General features: G+C 59.3%; 1 protein-coding gene across 6 annotated transcripts in view; it reads left to right on the forward strand.

Moving 5' to 3' along the window:
- PPP2R2D (protein phosphatase 2 regulatory subunit Bdelta) overlaps positions 1-19,975 on the forward strand; it is a 50,768-nt gene that overhangs the window by 28,333 nt on the left and 2,460 nt on the right. For 4 of the 6 annotated variants that reach the window (XM_082721567.1, XM_082721570.1, XM_082721569.1 and 1 more), the window contains 7 exons: positions 542-707; positions 1,124-1,236; positions 4,090-4,267; positions 7,085-7,249; positions 9,291-9,460; positions 9,533-9,624; positions 14,210-14,984. In XM_082721567.1, the coding sequence (XP_082577693.1) occupies positions 542-707; positions 1,124-1,236; positions 4,090-4,267; positions 7,085-7,249; positions 9,291-9,460; positions 9,533-9,624; positions 14,210-14,489 (1,164 nt within the window). In that variant the 3' untranslated portion in view covers positions 14,490-14,984. Of the gene's footprint in view, positions 1-541; positions 708-1,123; positions 1,237-4,089; positions 4,268-7,084; positions 7,250-9,290; positions 9,461-9,532; positions 9,625-14,209; positions 14,985-18,070; positions 18,708-19,975 lie in introns of those variants that run through there. The other 2 variants (XR_014309126.1, XM_082721568.1) reach the window with 2 other exon arrangements.

Below are 19,975 nucleotides of genomic sequence, written 5' to 3' on the forward strand. Positions count from 1 at the left end.
GCATGTTTTTCTGCTTTCACTGTCATGTATGGAACTGTTTTACGTGTGTTGAAAATTCCATCGCAGGGGTCCTCTGCTGGTGCTGGTCACGGCCTGAGTGCTGCCCCGTCCTCCTCTTCCTGGGGGGCGTGCAGGGGGTGTTGTCTTGGCGGGCCTTTCTGGGGCTCGGTGTGGACCGCACGGGGTCACACTGCACCGTGCTGCCCCCATCGTGGGCCCACCAGCCTCTCCGGGAAAAGTGCGTCCGTGGAGGAGCCTCCTTGTGTTAAGGGGCCCCTGGCTCCCGTGCGGGCGGCAGGCATGCTCCACAGACCCGCTCTAACACGGGTGCCCGGGGGTGGGGTAGAAGGTCTGCGAAATTATCGGATACTTGTTTTTTCCAAGTAAGTTATTTCAGAGTGTCCTCTCCTTGATCATTTTTGACCCAGGGTTTTCTTTAATTTTTAAAAATGTGTGTAGTCATTTTATATCCAAATTGGTAGTACTGAAGTTTTCTCAGTGCTGTGCTTTGTTCATTAACCCAGCTCGTGTTTCCTTGCAGAACAAAAGTCGCCCTCACGCCAGGGGAGAATATAATGTTTACAGTACCTTTCAAAGTCACGAACCAGAGTTTGACTATTTGAAAAGTCTAGAAATTGAGGAAAAAATTAATAAAATTAGGTGGCTACCGCAACAGAACGCTGCTCACTTTCTACTCTCTACAAATGGTAAGAGCCTTTTGTTTTTCTTTAAGGGGTTATTTGATTTAGGATTTTATTTTTAATTTGCTGGGTGTAGCAGATTTTTACTTTACTTGTTACTTTAACCCGTTCTCCAGGTCGTTTCTGCTTTAAACTTCGGGGACCGGGTAAGTGACTAGCTAGGGAGCAGGCGGCGGGCGGAAGACGGAAAGCGCGCACAAGGAGCAAGCGGCGCGGCCCCGTGCGCCTGCCCTCCAGCGCGCCCCGCCTCTCCTCACCCTGCAGACGGAGCGTCCGCTCTGTCCCTACTGGAAAGTAACCTTCAGAGTCTCGTAGCTTCTCAGTCAGCATAGAGCCATACGGTTCTCTGATGTGATACTCGACTCCGGTGGTGCGTGATACAGTTTTTCTTTTAACATGGACACTGAGATTTTTATTTTCAGATAAAACTATTAAATTATGGAAAATAAGTGAACGGGACAAAAGAGCAGAAGGTTATAACCTGAAGGATGAAGACGGACGGCTTCGAGACCCATTTCGCATCACCGCGCTGCGGGTACACACTTTTTCTCAAACTACCCAGTTCTCTTCCTGGTTAATCAGGGGCAGTGTGTAGTCAGCTGTGTAGAGAAGAGCCCTGCGCAGGACTGCGGTGACATCGGCCTTCCCGACCCGAGGAGGCTATCTGTGATCACAGTCGTCGTGTGCCTGTGTGTTACAGTGGGGTTCCCTGGATTTCACGTAAGCAGGAAGCCGCACAGTACGTTCAGAAAGATCTGATGGTACTAAAGAAAGTCTAAACTAAAGGCCGACCCTGCAACAGAAATCCCTCTCAGTGTATCAGCGTTCACTGCGAAGGTTTTAAGGCGTACATTGGTGGTGGTGAGGTCCCCGTGGGACTCAGAGCGGTGCCCTGGGTGAAGCCGCACGGGCCGCGGGTGCGAGATGAACCACACAACCCTGGGGCTCTCGTGGCATCTCTGCAGTCAGCTGAGGCACCCTCGGAGCTTTCAGGGTTCTTTGCCTGTCAGTCCATAATACCTTCACTTCCTTTTTGGTATCCCTGGGCACCCTGTGACACGACCATCTTCATCAGTTCTGACACCTAGATTGGGTTCACACTGTAACGGCTGTGAAGTTGGGTCAGGTCATTGCCCAGGAGTGCCCACCCTGGAGTGTGTGCGGAAGGAGATAGGCAGGGGGTGGGGCGCCAGGATGTGCCGCGTGCGTGGGGCAGCGGCAGGAAGACCAGCACTGGCCAGTGCCCGTGAAAATTGCTGGTTGGCTGGTTTGTTTTTTAACGAGGTTTGAAGCTTTGCTGAATATTGTTTATCAAATGAAGACCTTATCAGTGACCACGTCACGGGTTATTAGGTGCTCCAGGGAAGGGCACCCCGCTGAGAGACCGTAGTGACACTAGGTGCAGAGCGCGCAGGGTCTGTCTCTGCTCCGTTCCCCAAGCTCTCAGTGCTGGGCGCACACGGGGTGCTGGGATGGTGGGCGCACAGGACAGCCACAGCCCAGACACGGGGCCGGTGCTCCCCAGGGTGCGGGACACAGCATTGTCAAGGAGGAGCGCATGTGGGACCGAGGTGTCACCACGCATCCAGGGGGTTGACGTGGAGAAGTAGCGTGATTGACTCACGGAGAGTTTTTAAAACCCTGGTTTGAACCAGGATGTTTTGATGTAAACACTGGGGTTGCTCCCCCGCCGTGCCCTTGCTTCCACGACCATGCGGTGGTGATGAGCCACGGGAGTGACTGTGGCTCTCGGGCTCCCGCTCCCATCATGTGGAACTCTGAGTGTGACCGAACGGAGGAGGCTTTGGGTGCCCTGCGACGCGGTCCTGCCTCCCCCGCTGCGTGTGCCCCACCGCCTTTAGGGCCTCCCGCCGAGCACGCTGTCCCGGCTCTCAGCCTGCCCCATCGCACCAGACGCTCGTGTGCCCGTTGGAAAACCCATGGTCTCGCCGGGCTCCATGTCGGTTGTCCTCAGTGGCTCTGCTGCACGTTTGCCAGAGGCACGTGGTGTAACTGGACCGAAGTGTCGTTTCATCAGAAACAGCTGCGTGAGCACCCCGATTTAGACTCACAGGCTGGAAACTGACTGACCTCTGTGACTTTAGGCCTCTATTTGATTTCTTAATTGTCTTTCTAAAAGCTAAAAAGACTATTTGCCCAAATTTGGCTGAGTAGGAGTCAAATACTCCTCTTTCTAAATTTTGTTTTCCTCTTAGATTTTTAGTGCCAGGAAAGGGACTGACTTAGGAGGAGGAGCCTTTCTGTCCTAACATGAGAGTCGCCATGTGCTCGGATCACTGAGAGACCCGGAGGGCGGTGGCCGCCTGCCGTGCGCCCTGCGGGACAGATGCCTCCTACTGAGAGAACACCGGTGTGGGGTCAGCCCCTAGCTGCTGGAGAAGGAGGGCGGCATTTATGCTTGTCCCCCAAGCTCATTTTTGCAGACTTTTGGGCCGAGACGAGGCGGGCTCCCCTCCGGTCCTTTCCAGGCGCTCCCTTTGGCTTTTAATTAGAAAAGCAACAGTTACTACTGTTAATTTTTACTGTGCTTTTAAACTCCTGCCTTCTTTCTCACTAGATGTCACTGGTGTGGGGACTTCCTCCTCCTTGTTCACATGTGGACACGATCACCCATGATGGCGCGCCTGCCTCTCGTGGGGGCCTTGGTACACGCAGGCGGCCCCTTGCTCTCCTGTCTGTTGCCAGGCGACTCCACTGTTGCCACATGGTGTCGCTGTCCTGTTCCCTGACCACAGTGCCCAGCACGGAGATGGGGATTTTGTGCTCCTTTTAAAAACCCTTTCACTGAAGTCCGTTACACGTTCCAGAAACTGTCTCTGCCGGATTCAGTGGGCTGCTGAGGAGCACAGAAAGGCGGACCAGCCCACGTGGCCAGGAGCTGTTGGGAGTGTGGCCCCACATCAGCTCTCTGGGGCCCTCCTGTGCGCTGTCCCCTCCCCGCACCCCTCCCTGGCACCCAGCACGTGCACAGAGCAGCAGACCCCCCAGGCAGTGAAGAGGTTCACACCGTCACCCCGCAGAGCAGCGGTGGCAAGAGAGGGAGGGGGGGTTCTTGACGACGTCTCACAGGGGCGCGCGGTGGCTGCAGGGCAGGCAGGCAGAAGCCCCGTCCTCGGGGGCACCCGCCCTGGCGGCAGTGGGTCTCCGTGCCGGGATGATCTGCCGCAGGGACAGCTGCAGGGAGGGACAGGACCCCGTCCGCAGCCTGTGTTCACAGCTCTGCTCTTTGGTTCTTTGGGGAGTGCCTGTACAGAAGTCTTAGCTCGCTGGGAATACAGACTTACTCCCTTTTGTTTTCTGCTGTAAGTGTTGTACTTTTATGCTGTGGTGATCTTTGTTTTGAATTCCTATTTCCTTCCATTTTTAGGTTCCAATATTGAAGCCCATGGATCTTATGGTAGAAGCAAGTCCACGACGAATTTTTGCAAATGCTCACACGTATCATATAAATTCCATTTCAGTAAATAGTGATCATGAAACCTATCTTTCTGCAGATGACCTGAGAATTAATCTATGGCATTTAGAAATCACAGACAGAAGCTTTAGTATCCTTCATCGGTTGGCTGTCTTGGCATTGTTCATAGGTTTGTTCTTCAGGAAAGTTCTGGATGCACGTCCGCTCCTGCATCTGAGTCGGCACCTCGGAGCACGGCTTGCTGCGTGGCAGCCTGTGGTGTAAGATCTCTGGTTTAACCTGTCCTTAAAACCGGAAACTGCTTTCCGCCTCTGGGGAGAGTTCTCCGTGAAATGAGCACGACCTGCCTTCCTGGGTTCCTGAGAGACAGTTTTAAATAGTGTGTGTGTGTCTGGAGGTTCACTGCTGCCTGGTCCCCTGCTCTTCACCCTAAACCTGCTCGCAGATACTAGAATAGAAGACCCTGGCTTCGGTCAGAGGGGTGGTTAGGAGTGACTGATCGCGGGAGAGCTCTGTGAGAAGACAAGCTGTTGAAGGCCTCTTCCGTGTCTTCAGAACGCTGCCGGGCTGCTGTTTCTGGTAGGGTGACCGTCAGCGTGCGGCCGCTCGAGCACGCGTGTTAGAAGTTGTCGATTTGTGCAGAAGTGAGAGCCCTGTCCTGTGTGCACATCGAGGGGCACTGGTCAGGATTTCCCCCGTTTGGGAGCAATGTCGGGCTGGCCACAGTGGGACAGATGTCCACAGGTCACCTGGGCCGCAGTTTGGCACGCGTGTGTGTGCTCCCTTGTACTCAGGAAGAGCCGCGAGACGAAGTGTATGTGGTGTTTTAAACTCTAGCGTTTCACACCGGATTTTTATGGCCTGTTGTCCCTGCGCTTGGTGTGGCTGTTGACCCTGTTTGCAAAGAAAGAGCGTGGCGGCTCTGTCCGCCCCGAGGTGCTGCTGGTCACCGAGGCGCTCCGATGCCTACCCGCGGGGTCTCCTCTTCCTGCCGCCGGGCACAGCCTCCCGTCTCACAGGGCTCATGCCCATGCTCTCTGCTTTCCCTCCTTAAACTCATATTTTAAATCCTCCTTTCTTCTGTTAATATGTGACCACGTTGAACAAAATTCAGATAATTCAGAAGAAGTTCTTCCCCCCAGCCCCCCCCTGCACCGGTAACCGTTGTAGGCGGCGGACGTTGTAGGCGTCTGCGTGAGTAAGTTCGTGTCCAAGAATGACGGGCTCCTCCACACGGTGGTGATGAAGTTGCAAGCGCTCGGGGTGCCGAGGCCCGAGTTCAGCTCAACGACCTTAATGAGCATGGAGTCCCTCCGTCGCCCAGGCCTTCCTCTCCCTCTGCAAACCCGCACTCCTGGGGTGCTGCCTGTGGTCCTGTGGGACCCAAGAGCCCGTGGGTGCAGAGCAGTGTGCACAGGGCCTGGGGCACATCCAAAAGCTCCAGAGCTCCTTCCACTGGCCTCCTTGATTGCTTGGCCCGTCTTAGCCATCTGCCCCCGGAGTCAGAATGCGGGTTTGCAGCCGCAGGATTGGGTGTACACCCGGAGCCGCGCATGCACCTGTGGGCCTCAGTCCCTGGGACGTGAGCCGCAGAGGGCCGCGTGGGGGCCGCCTCTGGGCAGGCTTGGAGACGGGCGTTCCCACCGCCTCTGAGCGTCTATTTTAGCAGAACCCTGGACCTTCTTAAAATAACTTTACATCAATAAAACCAAAATAAGACCATCTTTAATTTATTTGATTATAGGTGTGTTGAAGTATATTCTGTTAATTTACTATTCATTAGTGTGAGCTTTTTTTTTTTACTACCCTTTGTGGGCTTTCTCCTTTTGGAATCTCATCATTTTTCTTTGTGTTTTGTGAGAACTCTGACTCATAAATGATTTATGTGCGCAGTCACATTTCTTGTTGTCTTTGCAAGACTCTGTCCCACGGTCATGTTTCAGTTGCCCTTCCTTGTGGAGACGTAGGTCATGGAACACACGGCGCTTTACTACGCGCTTCCGTTAGCACCGTGACCCTGCGAGTGCCTTTCGCTCCGCTCCCGTGAATGCTCTGGCCGCGAGTCGTGCTGCTCCCCAAGGCTCGGGCCCCTCCCCTGCCCCCGTGCCGCTGCACCGGTCTGCGCACGGACCGCTGTCCCCTCAGCGCACCTTGGGCCGCAGGCCGTGCACTGGCCTGAGCGGGGGCCCTGCTCGGTCTGTCGAGGCACTGGCCCGGCGGTGTCCTCATGGGCTGCTGCTCGTTGCTCCTCCCCGACCCTGCCAGGACCTCTGCTCTGGCACAGAAGGGCCCGTGAGCATCCCCGGGCCGGCTGCAGGGCTCCGGCCCCTCCAGGGCCACAGCCTGTGCTGTCTCATGTCCAGCGGCGAGCTATGGTGGCCCGGTTCCTGGTTCTTACACGTTTCAGTGGAAGGGTCCATCTGGACCCTGTTGCTCCATCCTGACCCAAAGCCAGAGCCAGATTCTGCTTTTTTTTTTTTTTAGTTGAATGATGTCTAAAGATGGCAGACTACAGGGTTAGCAGTGTTCTGACAGCTTGGAATGGGCTCTTCGTGGCAGATCAAGAAAAGATTCTTGAAAAAGCATATTTTTGCAATCTGACAGTTCTTTTCTGTGTGTGATTTATGGATGGAAGTGTGGGATTTTTGCACAAGTGGCTGCTTGCTTCCTTTCGTTGTTTGCTTTATCAGACATGTCCGGTCTTGCTGGGAACGGCCTCCCACGGGACGCTGGAGGGCAGGACGCCGGCGCCGCGTGTGCGCGCGTGGGTCCGGGCCCGAGGAGGCGGGGGCGGTGGTGCGAGCCGCGCAGGGACCCAGCTTCTCTTCCTGGGCTCGCGTGCCGTGCGCGTCTGCGTCGGCCCCCGCGGTGGGGGGATGCGCACCGACGTTCCCTTGAACGTGGACCGAAGCCCGCCGAGCGCTCTGCCTTAACTGTGCGCCCGCAGACATCGTGGACATCAAGCCCGTGAACATGGAGGAGCTGACGGAGGTGATCACCGCGGCCGAGTTCCACCCGCTGCAGTGCAACGTGTTCGTGTACAGCAGCAGCAAAGGGACCATCCGGCTGTGCGACATGCGCTCCTCGGCCCTGTGTGACAGACACTCCAAGTGTAAGTGCCCGAAAGGCTCCGTACGTCTCGCGTCGATGCCGTTTCCCGGACGCGAGACCATCTCCAGAGACTTCGTGTCTCTTCTGGGCTCCTCGTGCCCACGCAGGCATAGGACCGGCTTTTGATCCTGAGTCCCCGGGTGGCCTCTGGTGGGCCCTTGCCGGCACCCGTGGACCATGAGGCCGTGCTCCCACGGACTCGCCGTCCGCTGTCCCCCGGGGGGCAGCTGTAGTGTTCCTCCCGCTCAGAGTCTCTGGGCTTCGTCCCAGGACTCCCAGCCGAGAACCATCTGTTGCCTCTACCTCTGTGCATTAGGACCTCGGCAGGGGCTGCCGCACCTCACTCGCGACGGTTCTCAGCTGTCGGGACGGGCTCTGTTCGCGGTGAGCTTTGCTGCCCTCGAAGCCCGTTCCCACAGGCGAAGCTCTAGCTGTAATCCTCTGAGCCTTGAAGTGTCTTCTAGGTGAGGACAGTTTCGTTTTCATGTTTAGCCGTAAAGAGCAGGCCCAGCCTTCTAGGAAACCGGAAGTGTGCGTGTCGCGCTTTGGGTCCCGTGGTGGGGACTAGGCTGTGACCGGGGACTCTGCTCACGCGTCCTCACGGTCCGTTGACCGGTCCCGGCAGCCTGTCCGAGGACGTGCCTTTGTCTTCATTGCCCACGACGCTTGCTCTGCTGGTGAAATCCATTCGCGGTCGTGGCGTCCAGAGTGGCTCCCACAGGACGCGTAGCGGCACCAGCAGGCCTGGCGCCCGTGTGTCGCTCTCCCCGCTTCTCAGCGGCCCCTCTGCCCCACGCGGTGTCCGCGGCCGCCTGTTTCAGAGCCTCGTCTAGGGCTCCCGCGGCCGCGATGAGCCTCGTGCGGTGCCGGCCTGTGTCTGAAGAGAACGTTCTGTTGTCCATAGTGGCGTCCGCCCAGTGGGGCTGGGACTGAACGCCCCACGATGACCAGTCGCACGCTCCACCGAACAAGCCAGCCGGGCGCCCCTTAATGCTCTTGAGTAAACCATTCTAGATACCAGAGTCGTTCTTGTCAGCGAAGTAACGGACTTGAGCGAATGTTTGTGTTGCCCCTGGCTGGCTTAAAATTCACTTGAGATGCGGAGCCGTTTCCGGGTTCCTGCATTTAAAAGAAAATAAAGCTAATGCAGCTTCGCAGGCGGACGCACGCACGCGGAGTCTCGGGAGCCACAGGCCTGACGGAGCAGTCAGGGCTCCGGTGTCGCCTCTGGGCTCCCGACCACGGCGCAGGAAGAGGGCCGCTGAGCTTCCTCTGAGAAAGCGAAACTTGTGGGAGGAAGGAAGGTCTGCTAAGGAGGCGCCTGGCGTCTTCCGGAAAGTAGTAGTTTGGTTTTGTTACGCGGAGCTTGACTCCTGAACAGCAGAGACGGATCCCTTTCCTGACAGGCTTGGGTATATGGGACCCGTTCTGGAGGTCACTGTCCAGTCCCGGGGTTCCTAGGTGACGCTGCTTTTGTCTTCCTGTGGTGTGGACGGGACAGGTCTGCATGAGGCTCGCTAGGGCCTGCGCTGCTCGGACACGCTGGCGCCGTGGTCAGCACAGGGTCTTGACCAAAAGGCACGTCGGACTGTCCTGAGGGGCTTTTCCAGGCCACAGCCGAGGGCCCGTGTGTCTGGTGCTGTCCCTTAGCAGTAACTGGCACTGGGACGTGGCATCTAAGTCTCTTAAGCTCGGCAGTTGACGTACCAGAAAGATGAGAAGCGTGAGTGCTGTGCGGTCTGCAGCTCCCTGGGCTCCCCAGAGAGGGCCTAGGGACTTAAAACGGGGTTAGTTCTCTGGGTTTGTTGTTTTGGGGGGTGGGGGTGTTGGTTTGGTTTTGTTGTTTATTTTAGAGCACGAGTGAGCAGGGCCAGGAGCAGAGGGAGACGGGGAGAGGGTCCCAAGCAGACTCCGCTGAGTGCAGAGCCCCACATGGGGCTTGATCCCACGACCCTGAGCTGAAATCACTTGACCAGCTCTGCCACCCAGGCGTTCCCGCGTTGCCTGGTTTTTAAACAGAAGCTGAAAACTTTGTTTTTCAGTTTTTGAAGAGCCTGAAGACCCCAGCAGTAGGTCCTTCTTCTCAGAAATCATCTCCTCCATCTCCGACGTAAAATTCAGCCACAGCGGTCGGTACATGATGACCCGGGACTACCTGTCGGTGAAGGTGTGGGACCTCAACATGGAGAGCCGGCCCGTGGAGACCCACCAGGTGAGGCTGCCGCGCAGGGGGGGCGCCACAGCTGCGCACGGCGCTTTCTGACTCTGCTGTGGTTTCCTCAAGGTGCACGAGTACCTGCGAAGCAAGCTTTGTTCTCTGTACGAAAACGACTGCATCTTCGACAAGTTCGAGTGCTGCTGGAGCGGTTCAGACAGGTGGGGCGCGCGTCCTGGAGGAGCAGCCTGGGGGCTGCGGGGCTGTGCCGTCCGGGCCGCCTGCCTGCTGAGCGGCAGGTTCGAGGCAGAGACGGGGCATCTGAACAGCTGTCCCCTCACTCACGACCCCGTCCTTACTCGGTGCACAGAGTATTACAGTTCCTTTTGGCTGTTTTTAAAATACTTAAAATGCTTCTTAAATATTTCAAAATAATTTTTATTGTCTTATTTCCAAGATGAGTGAGAGGGGCTTAGCGCTGAGCGTGTGCGATGGCCACGTTCCAGTCCGCCTTTTCTTGGGGAGGGAGGAAGGGAACTGCTCTCCGAGTTCACTGGCGGGCGGCCGGCCTGAAGTCCCAGTGGCCTTGACGAGGCGGTGGCTCTGGTATCCCGTGGTTTATTTCGTGCGCGTCCTTTGAGGAGGGCAGTAGCGGCCGTACTGTGAGGGCCGTGTCTCCGATCTCCGACAACACGGTGCGTTGCTGGTGCTGGAAGGAGACTGTCACCGTCCCTAGTAGTACAGGTGGGGCCTCAGGTGGGGCCTCCCTGTGACCTGAGCGGCAGAGGCCTGTGCTGCTGGCCAAGCCGCCACAGATCTCTGCACGTGAGCGAGGGAGAGTGCGCGATGGCCAGATGAAGAGGAGACGGGAAGCAGAAGGTCCGGGAACATCTGATCCCAGGACCCTGCTGGCTCGGTTTTCACAGTGGAGGGCTGGTGGGCGTCAAGAAGCCTTGGGTCCGCACAGTGCGCGCTGGCAGTGAGACCCTCAGGGATTACGGAAACGGCATCATCCATCCTCGTGCAGATGGGAGTCCTGAGGGAAATGTGCCCGAGACCGTGGCGGCTGGGAACAGCACGGAAGTGCCCGGAGATGTGGAACCGTCGGCCGGCCCTCCCTCCCAGGATGGGGCATTTGTGTCTGGACCGGCCGCGGGACCTGGAAAAGTTAACTGAGGAGTCAAGCCCTACAGAGCGGGCAGGGCTCTGGGCTTCAGGAAGGGCAACCACTTCAGGTCCCGCCTTCTTGTCACGCCGACCGCCACCTCTCCGTGTTGCGTGGGCACTGCGGCAGACGCGAGCCTCCGGGGGCAGAGGCAGAGCACCGGGCTGTACCCGCCCCGGCAAACAGTGTGCGCCTTGTGCGGGCATCCGTCTCCCAAGGCCCTGGCAGCAACACCAGGGCCTTGGGCAGGGCCGCACAAGCAGTGGGGCTGGGGTCCCGACCAGCACGCGCTCAGCTCCGACAGAGAGAGGCTGCACGCCTGCGCTCGGACACTGCGGGGCCCTGGCACCCGGCCTGGGAGAGAGCACTCCAGTGTTGCGCTGTCCGCAAACCCACCTGACCTGGCGGTGTGCCTCGCCCAGCACCCCCGGACTCGGGATTTCCGCCGATGAAAATCCGTTAGATGCGAGCATATAGGTGAGAAGTACCAAGTACACACGGAGCTGCTGGGAACCAGTCAGAAACAGCAACGGAGCTTCCCCTCTGAGGAGTCCGATCCTGGAGCGTAAGCTGCAGGGCGTGAGAGTTGAACGCTGGAGATGTTTTCAGGTCATCGGAAGGAATCCTGAGAGCCCTAAATATGACGTAGGAAATTCGTAAAGGAATCAAACAGGACTTCTAGAAACGAAAAGCGCAGTGGTTGAAAATGGCCGTGGACTTGGTAGGAGACCCAGAGTAGGAAGAGAGACCTTGGGTTTTCGAACTGAGCCGCATCAGAGGGGCCCCAACGTGCCTCTGGAGTGTGGCCAGTGGGACCCGTGGAAGGTCAGGAGCACCGGGGGCTGGGGGGGTACGGGGCAGATTGCAGATGCGTGCCCAGGAGTGCCTGTACCACAGCCAGATCGGGATTTCTGGTAGCTGGTGGGAGAGTGAACGCGTGGATTCAGGAGGCGCAGAGACCGCCCCCGCCCCTGTGTCAGAACGAAACCACAGGTCCCGATGCAAAGAGACCTTGAAAACAGCCGTGGACAGCCTGACACGCTACTTTGGAGAACAGACGGTCCGGCTGAGAGCAGCCCGCTCCGCGCAGCAGGTGGACGGCGCGCCGCGGCCCTCGTGCTCGCGCCAGCACGTGGGGCGTGTGTCGAGATGGGGATCGCTCAGAACGCGTGTGCAATAAGCTGCTTTCAGGTGGAGAGCAGTTCACCCTCACGGGGAGCTCACGAGACGGGGGTGCACCCCCCGGAAGGGACGCCATCGAAAGCAGCCGCTGCTGGCCCCAGCCCTGTGAGCAAAGCTGAGGAGCGTGGACGCTGCATGAGTCACTAGTCTCGGTCGTCCGTGTTGGGGGGACAGTTACGGCTCTCCCTCAGCCGGAGGGACAAGCTGAGTGTTGCAGGGACGGGGCCAGAGCCGTGGCAGCGCCGTGAGCCCGGGTCCAGGTGGCGGCGGTGTTGGAGCGTCAGCGGCGTCTCCCGGGCCGATGGACACACGCTGGGCACGGTGGTGAAGGCGAAACCCGCACGAGCAGAGAAGTACGGCTGCTCCAGAGGGAAGCGTCCAGACTCTGCACAGGAGTCCCGGTCGGTAGGACAGTGAAGCTCAGGAATGGGAGTTAATAGAAATGGGAAGAAAATGGATAAAAATGCTCATTTTCATTAGGAGACAGCAGGTCAGAGTGACCGGGATGCCACCCCAGAGCTCTCACGACGACAGCAATGTCGGGCAGGCTGGAGGCCGGAGGCTGATGACCGTGGTCCTCTGGAGACTGGCAGGGCCCGCGTGCGTCCGTAAAGCCGCACAGGCAGGGAGAGCTGTTGAGAGACAGGAGCGAGCGAGCGTCTGACGGAGCCCCAGTGCCCGTGTCCGGTGAGGGGCAGGGAACGGGTCTTCTCGTGACCTGCGACAGGAAGAGCCATAGACGGCCTCACAAGGATACAGACCGGAGAAAGCTGTTGGAAGACGACGACCCAACGGCTTCCGTGTCTCGTAGAGCGCACGAGATGGATGTGTTGTTAAGAATGTGTAACTGTTTGACACGTAAACATGTCCCGGAATGATCCTGTCCTGCTCTGAGGACTCACCGTCCTGCTGGGGGCCCCGGGTGGGGACCCGTCTTTCTGGACCCAGCAGGCCGTGGCCTATGGGTAGGTGGACAGTCCGTGTATTTTTCTTTATGCCTCTTGGTCTGTCCGAAACACTGAAATGTTCCCTTAAGTCTCCCACCCCAGGAACGCCAGAGAACTTTCCAGGAACACTGCCTGTTCTTTCCTCCCTGCAAACCCTCCCCTGCCTTCTGGCCGGGAAGCCCCTGCGGAGGGATGCTGTGGCACGAGGGGGGACCTGCCCTCCGCCCGGGGCTGTGCTGTCCCTGGCACCGCCTGGCTGTGCTCGGGTTGTCCAGCAGCAGAAATGGACATACCACTTGTTCCCGAGTCTGCTTTGTCTTAGCGAACAGGGTGACACCTGGCCAACTGCTCGGGACGGTGGTCGTCTGTGTGGTTGGGTCACTGGACCAGTGCGGCTGGGGACGCCGCCTTTCCTGCTCCCGTGCGAGCACGGTGGTCAGAGCAGCCGGGGTCCGGGGTCTGCCGCAGTCAGTCCGCTGTGGGTTCTGCCAGGCACAAGACAGCGGGCCCTGAGGGAGTCTCCCGCCCTCTGTGTTCCCAGGAAGTGCGGCTTCCCGAGCGCGCACGGCAGCTCCCCGTGGGCACACCCCGCTCAGCCTTCCCTGCCGGTATCTGGCCCGAGGCTGAGCTGGCGAGTGTCCCCGGCTGGGCGCTCCCGGGGCTCGAGAGCAGAGTGGTCTCGGACTTGAGCCTGTTCCCTGCGTGTGGTTTAGTCAGACCCCGGGGGGTTCGCCCGCGGTCAGGGTCAGCGGCCGGCCGTGCCTCGATCAGATGGCAGGCTGCGGGGTCTGCAGTGGGGCTCGTCCTAAAGCCGTGGGCCAAATCATGGCAACACGGGCTGTGGGCCATTTTCCTCTCAGTTTTATAGAAAAAGACCAGAAGTTTCAACCTGTGTAACAAATGTTTTGACTATAGAAAAGGTGGAAGCCGTTAGCCTTAATGCTGGAGACCCGCACTGAGGTCTGGGACTTCTCGTTGTGTTCCTGTTGCTTCCTGTGAAGTGACTTTTCGACATCCGAATGAGTCAAGTGCTGTTCAAGCAGCCGTGTGTTGTGCTGGGACAAGTCTGACTGGCGTCCCCTGCGGCAGAGTCGCAGGCGTTCCAGACCTGAAAACAAATACACTGTGACTGTGTTCTTTTACTTTTTTAAAGACGCATTAGCGTGCGGCACCTGGCTGGCTGCGTCAGGAGAGCGTGGGACTCCTGTCTCCGGGCTGTGAGTTGGAGCCCCACGTTGGGCGTGGAGATCACTAAGGAAACAAAACGGTGTAATGAAAAGCGTCACGGTTCTTTTTTCCTTTTCTCGTCTGTACTTCTTTTTGCCGACGTGATTGTGCGTCCCCGTGGAGCAGGACGTTTCCCCTGCATGTCTCCCCGGCCCATCCGTAGTGCCGTTTTCTCTAGAAAGGTCTTGTCCGGGGGAGGAGGGGTGAGGGAGGGGCCCGCGCGCGGCCGGGGTGCTGAGCGCTTCCTCCTTGACGGGCGTTGCTCTCTCTTCTTGTCTCGAGCAGCGCGATCATGACGGGGTCCTACAACAACTTCTTCAGGATGTTCGATCGGAACACGCGGAGGGACGTCACGCTGGAAGCCTCCCGGGAGAACAGTAAGCCTCGAGCCAGCTTAAAGCCTCGGAAGGTGTGTGCAGGCGGGAAGAGGAGGAAGGACGAGATGAGCGTGGACAGTCTGGACTTCAACAAGAAGATCCTGCACACGGCCTGGCACCCGGCGGAGAACATCATCGCCGTGGCCGCCACCAACAACCTGTACATCTTCCGGGACAAGGCCAACTAAGGAAGCCAGCGCGGGGACTGAGCCCGGCCGTCTTCTCCGAGGAGGGGCGCTGTCCTCCCCGTGAGGAGCAGGCGCTGCTGCCCGCTCCCCTTCGCGGACTGGAGGGGCGGCCGCTGCTCCGCGGAGCCTCGCTCAGCGCGCGGCGGGTGGACAGTGCTCAGTAAAGGCCGTTCCTCCAGGTCGTGTATTTATTCAGTCTGAGCCTTCCTTTCCGGTCCGCAGGCCGAAAGGTTAACGCCCAAGAGGAAAGTTGTCTGGCGGAACATCTCTTTTTCTGAAACTCTTACCCCCCGGCTCCCCCGTCACACTCGGGCCTTCACACGCGCGTGCCATCGTGCCCCGCCCCGTCCTCCGAGCCCGGGTGGCCCTGCCGAGGGCGTGGTTCCCCGAGCAGGTCCCGCAGCTTTTTACCCCCCACACCTGTACCTGCCATCACAGCCTCGGGTGTGACCACCGAATAAAACAACACACTATAAAAAGTGGTTTTAAATCCGAGATCAGTATCGGCCTTTTCTTTGCTCGTTGCACGTCATGAGATTCTGCAGATTCGCGCTTTGGAACAAGGGCACAGCTTCTGTCCCTGGCTGGCAGATGGCGGCTCTTGGGCTGGGAGCCCGTCCGTTCCAAGCTCAAAATCTGTTTTATTTCTGTGGAAATGGTGCAGGTAACGCGCCCGGTAAGGTCTGTGCGAAGCCTGGCCCCGGCCCTGGCCCCCGGAGAGAGCCGCGAGCATCACCGTCGCTGCCCTGAGAGGACATGTCTGGGTCCCACAGCGCCTCGGTCACAGCGGGGACACGGAGGACTTGTGGGAGGGACGTTCTTCCTGCGAACTGCCGGGATCACGCGCACGCTGGCCTCTGGCTGCTTCCCAAGTCCGTGTGTGACGCCGTCACTGCCTTGGGGGTGGGTTTTTTAAGCAGGATCTTTGATACCAGAAATGAGCATTTCCCAAGACAATACAGACATGTGCCAGGGCCAAGTGACTGGACCTTACTGGGATTCCACACACGGCCCTAGTCACAGTGTCCTCCAGGGGACAGGAGCGCCCGGCCACATGCGCTGGTCTTGAAATTTTGAGGCGTATCTTGATTGTGAACGCCACCTGTAAGGACAGAGACCTTCGTGGGGAGCGTGCGCTCGCACCCTGAGTTAACGTTCACAGAATGCCACTTTAATACACGCTGAGTTAGAAACTTCCCCATAATTCTCACGGTGTGTCCATTGCTGGCAGTGACCGAGCCGAGGTGCACAGCTCTGCAAGGACTCGCCCGCCCTGGTCCTTCGGGAAAGTGCTGGTGGGACGGCGACTCCGCGTCAGCTGTCGGAAAGGCGTGACGAGTTGTCAGTGTTGAACCAGATTCGGCTGTGTGTTCGGGCCCGCCGTCACCCGGGGGCCCCCACGGAGGGCAGCGCTGCGCCTGCGGCCGCCACGGCCCTCCCCGTCCTCGGTCACGGTTACAGACGCCGTCTCTGTTCCTGGAAGTCAGCTGTGTGAACGGTTTCATTCTTAGAATTCTGTGCTGCTCTTTTCCTCGAAGCTTTCACGTTCTCCAGGCTGGGGGCCGGCGTCGGGGTGAATACGCTTTATTCGTGTGTGGATTTACACACGCTTTTTTTGTTTTGTTTCTTTGTTTTAAAGAAAAATCGAGCTTCTAATAAGCTAGTGTGAGATTCAGGAGCCTGGTGGTCAGCCGTCCGCAAATCACGGCACTTGCAGTGTGACGACAGCAAAGGCCACGGCTCTGCCCGCTCTCGGAGGAGCTGAGCGGCCCCGAGTCCGCAGTCGGAGGCTGTGTGCCCCGCACCCCAGCAGCCCCCGTGGGCGTCCCTGGCAGCCGGGCTGAGCCGGGGGCTCTGCTGGTGCACGGTGTGCTCAGGAGGACTCGTCGGCAAGTCTTCGCTGAAGGGGGTTGAAGAGGGTCCGAAATCGCACTTGGACTTCTCTCAGACCCGTGCCCTGTGCACGGAGGAGCCGGAGCCCTGGCCCGGTCGGCCTGGGTGACGGCGACGACTCGGCTCCGGAGGGGAAGGAGCGGCAGGCCCCTGCCGTCCGGAGGAGGTCGGTCCTCGTGCGGAGCCCCGGTCTGAGGTGGGGGCTGCCCGAGGACCCTGCCAGGCGTGTGAGGCGGCGACAGAACCATCATTCATTCCCCTTACGGCCTGGCTCGGGCGCTCCGGCCGCCTAGTGTAGCAAGTCCAGAAACGTCTCGCGTAAGCTGGTGTGAAAACCAACCAAGACCCAGACCTTGGCCTTCCCGGGGCAGAGAAGGCGGCCGCCGGAGCCCCAGACGGCAGCCTCCAGGCCTCAGCCTGCTGAGCCCAAGTTCCTCCGCTCGCTGGGCCGGACCGACCGCATGCTCTGCTCACACCTGCCTGGCCGGCCTCCTGCTTGCCATGGGTCCCGCCCTCGGTGCAAAGGGGCTCCTTGGTGCCCAGGGCAGGGAGCACGCCAGGAGTCTCTGCCCGGTCTGGGGTCAGGACAACACGTGGGTAAAAGGCAGCCCTCCCCCCCGACACGGGGCCGTCACAGGCAGCCATGGGGTGTCGCCAGCCTGGGCGCAGATCCCGGGGGCACGCACCCCTTCCCCTCGGCCAGCAGTTACCCCCACACCAGTCTGCTGGGGGTCCGGGTGGATACCCGGTGGCACATGGTCACGGTGGGGGCTCTGGCCTGCACACTGGGCCTCTGGGCCCCACACTGCAGCCCCCGGAGCTGGCGAGGGGCGGGTGCGTATGGGATGCGGAGCGCGTGCACGCGGTGTTGCTGAGGGCCCGGGGCGACAAGCAGAAGAATGTGTGGAGGGGGGTCCGCTGGGCCTGGTGTCCGCCAGCCCCATCTGCACCTCGTCTGGCAGCGCGTCCCTGTCCTCAGAGCGTGAGTGCCGGCTGCGTCCCAGCACCAGGGGCCCAGGGCAGGCAGCTGCCCCCTTGGCTGGGAGTCTGGGCTGCTGCTACGTAGGACCAGCCGGCCCGTCCTTCCTGTCCTGCCTCGCGGGGTGCTCCTCCCCCGAACACTGGCCCGCGTTCGTTCTCGGTCCCCTGCCGTCGAGGATGGCGGAGCCGGTGACACCACCGTTTCTCTGATGTTCCCGTACCCGGTAAGTCGCCGACAAAGCCCCTACCCGCGCGGATCCGCACACGTGTTCTGTGGAAGATCCCTCCAGGCCGCACACTCTGGGGCGCGTCGCTGGCACCCTGGGGGCACCGCCGACAGCCTGCTCCTGGCCTGGGTCCGTGGCTATGCGGGCGGCCACTGGAGCGCACAGGGCCCGGAGGTGTGGGGACAGCGCTGCCCCCGTGGGGTGCTCCGTGGCAGCCTCACACCCTCCCCAGGCTGTCGGGGGCGTCTCTGAGAGTTCCTGAGACGGTCCGCTTGTCTGCCCCAGAGGTCTTGGTCAGGGTCTCTGCAGATCTCGAGATATCTTTGAAAATGTGTGTTCCGTGGGGGTGAGGAGCAGGAATTTGTCGTTATTCCAAGAACTTTCAGAGGAAAAGTACATTCTCTGAAATCGAAGTATTTTAATGCAGTGTGATTCTATGGTTCTTGTTAGAAATGGTGATTTCCTTTTTTTTCAATTGAGGTACCGTGAATAGAGACCAGTTTCAGGGGGACATGACCGCTGTCTGCTCACCGCAGCGACCGGTCGGCGTCCGTCCCGACGCTCACGGAACGCCAGTTCCTGTGCTGAGAACCGCTCAGAGCTGCTCCCGTCGGAGCTTCCAGGTGCTGTAGCCCCACACCCCGACTTCCGTCCCCGCGGCTTTGGTGTGTGGCTGGACGGCGGAGCCTTCTCGCTCCTTCCGCCCGTCTCTGCCGCCCGACTCCGCTCTGGCGGCCACCAGCCCCGCCTGCGTCCGTGAGCCTGATGGTGGGTTTGTTCTTACATCCCACGTGGTGGGGCGCCCGGGGGGCTCCGTCCGCGAAGCGTCCGCTTCGGCTCAGGTCCTGATCTCAGGGCCCTGGGAGGGAGCCCCGCGGCGGGCTCTCGGCTCAGCAGGAGGTCTGCTTCTCCCCCTGCCCCTCCCCTGCTCGCCAGCTCTCTGCCTCTCAGATAACATCTCAGAGAACGAACAGGAGACTTCGACCACTGGGCGTCAGGGCATCGAGGTCCGTCCATGCTGGAAACGAAGGAAATGGCCCGATTTCCTGCTGTTCTGCGGCTGCATCGTATTTCTGAGTGTGTGCGAGACACGGAGCGCACATTTAATCCATGTAAGGTGAACACTTAGGCTATTTCCCAATTTGGGCTGTTGGACGCACCACTGTGAACCGGGGTGGGGTGTAGCGTCCGATCAGAGCGCTGCTTGCTTCTGCGCACGGGCAGGGGCCTGGGCCGTGGCACATCGGTCTTCACCCGCTGGAGGAGCCTGCTGTGCACAGCGGCCGCGGCAGCTTGCACTCCGCCGGCCGGCCCGAGGGCTCCCTCTCCCCACACCCTTGCCAACGGTGACCTGCTGTTCTGATGTTGGCCATTGTGACCGGCGCGAGGCCACGCTTCACTGTGGTTCGCATGTGCGTCCGCCTGATGGCCGCGATGTGGAGCACGGCTTCCCGTGTCTGCTGGCCGCCCACATGTCCGTATGTCCCAGAAAGGTCTGCTCGTGTCTTCTGCCCTTTTTTAACCCAACCGGCTTGTTAGAGGAGGTCGTGGGGCTTGTTCTGAAGGTCAGCTCCCTCTCACACAAATCTTTGCAGACATTCTGTCCTACTCCGCAGGTTTCTGCTCCGTCACGCCCGCGGCCTCCCGGGTGAGCACCATCTTGTCCGTTTGCTCTAGTCCCACTGGTTTATTTTTGCTTTTGTTGCTTTTGCATTTGTCTCAAATCCAAAAATCCATCCCCAAGATCAGGGTCAGGAAGGTCACTGCCCATGGTCTTAAATTCATTGTTGGGTGTTTTCAACAGTTTTTCTACAGTTTTTCTAAAGATTTTATCATATTTTAATCAGGGGCGCAAGGGTGGCTGGCTGGGTGGGTTAAGCGTCTGTCTGCGGCTCAGGTCCTGGGTGGGATTAAGGCTCATGTCAGGTCCCCTGCTCCCTGGGGAACCTGCTTCTCCCTCTTCCACTGCCCCTTCCCTCACTTGTGCTCTCTCAAATAAATAAAATCTTTAAAAAATAATACTTTAAAGGGCATGCAGGCAGGGGCAGTGGGAGAGGGAGAGTCTCCAACAGACTCCCCACTGAGGCAGAGCCCTACGTGGGGCTCCATCTCACGACCCTGACATGACCTGAGTCGAAATCAAGAGCTGGAGGCTTCACCGACGGAGCCCCCCAGGCGCCCCGAGACGTGAACGTCATCTCTGCGCCCCGCGGGGGCTTGAACTCTCTCCACCCGCAGAGCCAGCTGGCGGCCCGCGTCACACTGCGCAGTGGCACAGGGTCCGGACTCCCCAGCCCCGGGCTCCGGCCGCCCCTCGAGGGTGCTGAGCGTGTGCGCGTGGGTTGATTCCGGCCGCACGAGGCTTCCTCACCGTCACGCCCCAAG

The sequence above is a fragment of the Mustela nivalis genome (assembly GCF_964662115.1).
Source record: "Mustela nivalis genome assembly, chromosome: 2".
NCBI classification, from domain to species: Eukaryota; Metazoa; Chordata; class Mammalia; order Carnivora; family Mustelidae; genus Mustela; species Mustela nivalis.